This window comes from Zingiber officinale, chromosome 8A (assembly GCF_018446385.1).
Source record: "Zingiber officinale cultivar Zhangliang chromosome 8A, Zo_v1.1, whole genome shotgun sequence".
Taxonomy (NCBI): Eukaryota; Viridiplantae; Streptophyta; class Magnoliopsida; order Zingiberales; family Zingiberaceae; genus Zingiber; species Zingiber officinale.
In genome coordinates, this window is record NC_056000.1 from 61,006,246 (window position 1) to 61,010,975 (window position 4,730).

The following is a 4,730-nucleotide window of genomic DNA, read 5'->3' on the forward strand; positions in this document are numbered from 1 at the left end:
ATAAAAAGCAATAAATAGAAAAACTAATTTTCAACTATTATGACTTTTATCATTGCTGTCCTCCGTGTGTCGCCAACCCTAGCTGCTGCCATCTTTGGCCACCGCCACCGGGTCTAGTTGTCGCATCCATCTTGCTCCTTGTTCCGCTGCGCCTCTGATCCTCAAAAGGTTCCACGCCTTTTAAGATTAGATCAACGACATAAATAAAATTTTACATTTTTCGATCCTATATTCTTCGAAGGAATGTACATGTAAACTAGATTGAACATAAAATAAAATTTACATCCATCGATCCTATATTCCATAAAAGGAATGTACATGTAACTAGATCAAAAAATAAAATCCTAATAAAACTAAATACAGCTCCTGCTGTATTTTATAATACAATCATGCACACACAATAAAATGCCCTTGACATGTCTATGGGTCCAATCACACACATAATAACTATAAGCCATAATAGTTGGATCCTGCATCCACAAAGTTAGCACATCCTACTATTATCCTGCCTAAATTATGTATGGCATGTGCATAATTAAACTAATACCAAATACACAGAGGCAAAACCCCAGCTCTGATACCAATTGTTGGTTGCTACTCGGAAAACCTAATGGTTCCACTGTACAAAAATTTTGTACAAAGGTCTGAACCTTTTCCTAGCTACCATGTGTTCTTTTAAATTAAACTTGGATCGCCTGCGGAACTTAACACGTTTGATCCAAAGTTTAATCTATTTGTTCTTTTAGGTTTAGACTCGGAACTTGACATATCTAGATTCGAAGATAGTTCCCAAAATAATAGATACATTGCTTAACACAAACATTAACCAGACATCATCCAGATTTGAAGATAATTGGCATGTGAAACCAATCCATCTTCGGTTGAAACATCCACCTATCTATCTTCAGTTGGATACCTCCATTCAGCATTGACCTTCCAATTCTGGCAAAAAATAATTAAATGATAGGAATTGAGAGTATATATAGAACACTGACCTTTAGTTGGACGCTTTCATTAACGTTTGAAAGTATAAATTTTACAGTAGGAATTGAGGCATCCTGAAAGACTTGATTAAATTGACATAACTAACTAAAATAAATAAACAAAGAGAACAAGTCATGATCGGCAAATAACCATATATTTCTTATTTTGTAGGGATAATCTTATCAATCAAGATCCTTTGAAGACACTAAACAATTGTGCATGTTTCTGCCAACCATTATGATAAATGATAAAGAAGTGATCATTAATATATGAACTATTAAGTTACAGTTAAAAAGAGTGGGTGATATGATTTTATTTGTCCAAAAACTTTGCATAATAAAATTCTGTTGGATATTTCTTTAGTTCTCTAGATTTACTCTAAACTTGAAGAAGGCATTCATCTAAATATGTTGCATTGAAATCTTTGTCTAGCATTATTTCATAGATTTCCAAATTTAGATAAAAAAAAAAAAGATAATTCATTCAATGTCCTTTTATTAGAACAATTTAATTTAAGGTAAAATACGAATGTGAGTTGTGATAAGACACTTAAAAGACAGAGCAAGGTTTATTAAATTTGGTTGTCATAAATACCTTGCATGACATTAACTAGTTGCTAAATATCATAAGATAAAAGTGAGAATGCCAATATGGAAAGTAGTAGCATATATCCACCAAATGCTAATAAGTTATAAAACATTGAAAACATTTTCATATTGTTAACATATAAATGCTTAGTAAGAAATGAGTAATGAATCACCGCAAGAAAACACCATGCATACCTCAACTAGGAGATGACCTCGCAGCACGCAAAGAAAAAGTAAATGAAAGTGAGCTCAGCTGAAATCGAGAGAAAAAATGTGAAAGATTTTGTCAGTAAGCTTTGCAATTTAACTTACTTCCATAGAACCTCTTAAAAAATCTCGTCCTTTGGCTTGATATATATATTATAGAGTCCCTAAAATCAACATCGCCCTTCATGTTTGCTTTGCTACACACTACTTGAGAGACATCACTTACAATGACCATAGCTGTTAGTATTTCATGAGAAAGAGAATACTAATTGTTCTTTATCTTGGCTACAATTATTGATGACCAACAACCCAAGAATACTAATGCAAACTAACCCCAATGATAAGGCAATCAATCTACCTCAAAACTTCTAGTAACCAACACATAATACTTGAAACAAAAGGAATCCCTAAACTCCTACGTTGGCTGAAAGAAACAAGTAGAAGTATAAATAACCAAAAGACAAATGCACCTTTAAAGTTGTTTCATGTACAACCGTTTGTTGCTAACCTCATCTTCAGTTGCCTATGCTATCTCATCAAATAATGCATCATACCATGGAGGCACTAACTGGTAGGGGCAGTTGACAAAGCGTTGAGAAACTAAAAGGCCCACATCACCCACTTGTCATTCCAAATATGTCTTCATCTTTTAGTTTGTGGATTCCTCAGTACATGCTTCAAGCAAGAACCCTTTGAGTTACTTAATTCATCTGTGATGCTGGGAGCAATAAAACTTCATATTGCAGCACAAAAAATGAGCAAAGCAAAAGATGACATAGGTTTACTAAGGATGACCTGGTATCTTTGCAGATTAATAACACTGATAATGCCAAAAGGACCACCATCATCATCATTTACATGCCCTACTTCATCTTGCTCATCCAATTTGACAACTGTACCAACAGTTGTCTGCTCCAAGATCAAATCCACAAAACCAGTGAGGTCCCATGGCTTGTTGCCAAGGCAATTGTGAAGAAGAAGTTTCACCCCACTAAAATCCCCCGGCTTAGGGTCAAAGAACCCAAAATCTGCATGTAGCATGTCAACCTAACCCAAGCACAGCCAATATCAAGTGTTAGCTCTAAATCATAATAAATTAGGATGTAAAACGCATGGAAGCAGTTCTCTTACTTGTTCCTCGTCTTCATCCACTTCTTCAAATTTGACATGTTCAAGACATTTAGTGGGTTTCAGCTCAGGAATGGAATCTTAGAAAATGAGATGATGTTAGAAGAAGAAATGGAAAAGACAAAGAGAGGGAAGAAGTGACAAAACCTAGTGGCTTAATGAAGGCGGAATGCGAATAGGCAGGGGCAAAGCAGCTGAATAAAATAGTCCGAGCAAAGGAAGAGAATCCAAGAAAGGCATGGACAATTGGGACACCATGTCGCTTCGAAGGTCGTTGGTGGTTCATGTGTCTCCTCAATAGTGGAACCATAAGTTTTTCCTGAATTAAGAACTAAATATCACTAAAAATTTTCAATACAAAATAGGAGAAACAAGAAACATAAGCAACAAGAAGAAACATGTCATAAACTGAATTTTAAGTTAACACAACAAAATCTAGCAAAGACTTGAACTTTTTGTCTGAAACTAGGAAATGATTCCCTGTGAAGCAAGGCTTGATCAATCCTTTGTGAATGACAATTTCTAGGACAACATACCTGGACATCAACCTCTTCTCCATGATCAATGACAGAACATTTGGATTCTTCACTATATGCTTCGATGTCCATGTCAGCTTCAAATTTGAGAACCAGAACTAGAAAAGGTTCAAATTTTCTTACCTATCAAATTCTTCGAAGTCCAATGTTTCTCCCTAAAACCTATAAAATTAAGCTCAAAGACAAATCGAAGCAAAAGTACTCACCTTGTAAGGTGATCTTGGCACCTTCCTCGGCACCCCAGGGTGGAAATGCGAGAACCCTAGAAGCCCATCCTCAAACTATGCTGCAAGGGATCGTTGGGGCACACCATCCTTGTACTAAAACATATTGCTACTGGAAATTGAAAACGCCGACGAAGACGAAGAGTACATCGAGGTAGACGAGGAAACACTCCCAGCCACCCCCGATGAGAGGTCGAGCATGGCGGCCTGATCTACTCCAAAGAGGACAATCCTTAGGGAGAGAAGCGTAGGCTCGAGATTTGTCCCCCCTTTCGGCGTCAGACGAGGCAGCGGAAGGCAAGGATGAAACACTGAAGAGGGCGAAGTTGTATCCGACGTGGTTATGATGAATCAACGTTGTAGACGGTGAGGGGTGGCTTGGCCAGCGACGAGGATGAAGGAGGCTTCGATTTTGGCAGAGATGGTTTGTTAAGTGTTTCGGCGGAGATGAGTGTTGGAAACTAGGTTTTCCTTAGGGGGCGTTTGGTACGCGCGTTTTCTGAAAATGGTGTTTGGTTTACGTTTTTCGCGCGCGTTTTCTAAAAAATTGACTATCGTTTTCTAGAAAAACAGATAATTACAAAAAGTCATTTTCTATTTTCTAGAAAACGTGCGTTTTCCAGAAAATGAAAATGAAAACGGTGCAAACCAAACGCACCCTTAGAGTTTTTGCAAATGGGAATTTTCCGTGGAGTAGATTTGTTAAAAATATAGTTGTTGCATATATTAAAAACATTAATAGACAACGCTTTTCAAAAAATATTGTCTTTGACTCTAAAAAAAACACTAATAGACAATATTAGGTTAAAAAGCATTGTCTTTAATTAAAAATATAAAATATAGATAACGCTTTTCACTAAAAGCGTTGTAAAAAGAAAAAAGATAACGCTTTTTAAAAAAAGTGTTGTCTTTTAAGTGTTGTGAAATCACAAATTTCTTGTAGTGTAAGCATCCTGTGTTCACCCCGAACACACAACTTAATTTTATCAATAATAATTCATTCCACTAGAGAACTATTATTGAACTACCGCACCAATCCCAAATTACATTTTGGGCTCCTTCTT

General features: G+C 36.3%; 1 protein-coding gene across 3 annotated transcripts; it reads right to left on the reverse strand.

Annotated features, from left to right (window-relative positions):
• Nucleotides 1-754: 754 nt before the first annotated feature.
• LOC122009225 (protein BCCIP homolog) lies at nt 755-4,105 on the reverse strand. 3 transcript variants are annotated; one of them, XM_042565304.1, is made up of 7 exons: nt 3,649-4,105; nt 3,443-3,540; nt 3,054-3,225; nt 2,910-2,986; nt 2,574-2,825; nt 1,767-2,488; nt 755-942 (listed from the first exon to the last, which is right to left on the reverse strand). In XM_042565304.1, exons 2-6 carry the CDS (start codon nt 3,512-3,514, stop codon nt 2,480-2,482), a joined length of 582 nt encoding a protein of 193 aa, XP_042421238.1. In that variant the 5' UTR covers nt 3,515-3,540; nt 3,649-4,105; the 3' UTR covers nt 755-942; nt 1,767-2,479. The 3 variants fall into 3 exon arrangements, with proteins under 3 accessions (XP_042421238.1, XP_042421237.1, XP_042421236.1); XM_042565303.1 differs by having other exon boundaries at nt 1,767-2,496; XM_042565302.1 differs by having other exon boundaries at nt 1,767-2,825.
• Nucleotides 4,106-4,730: the final 625 nt, after the last annotated feature.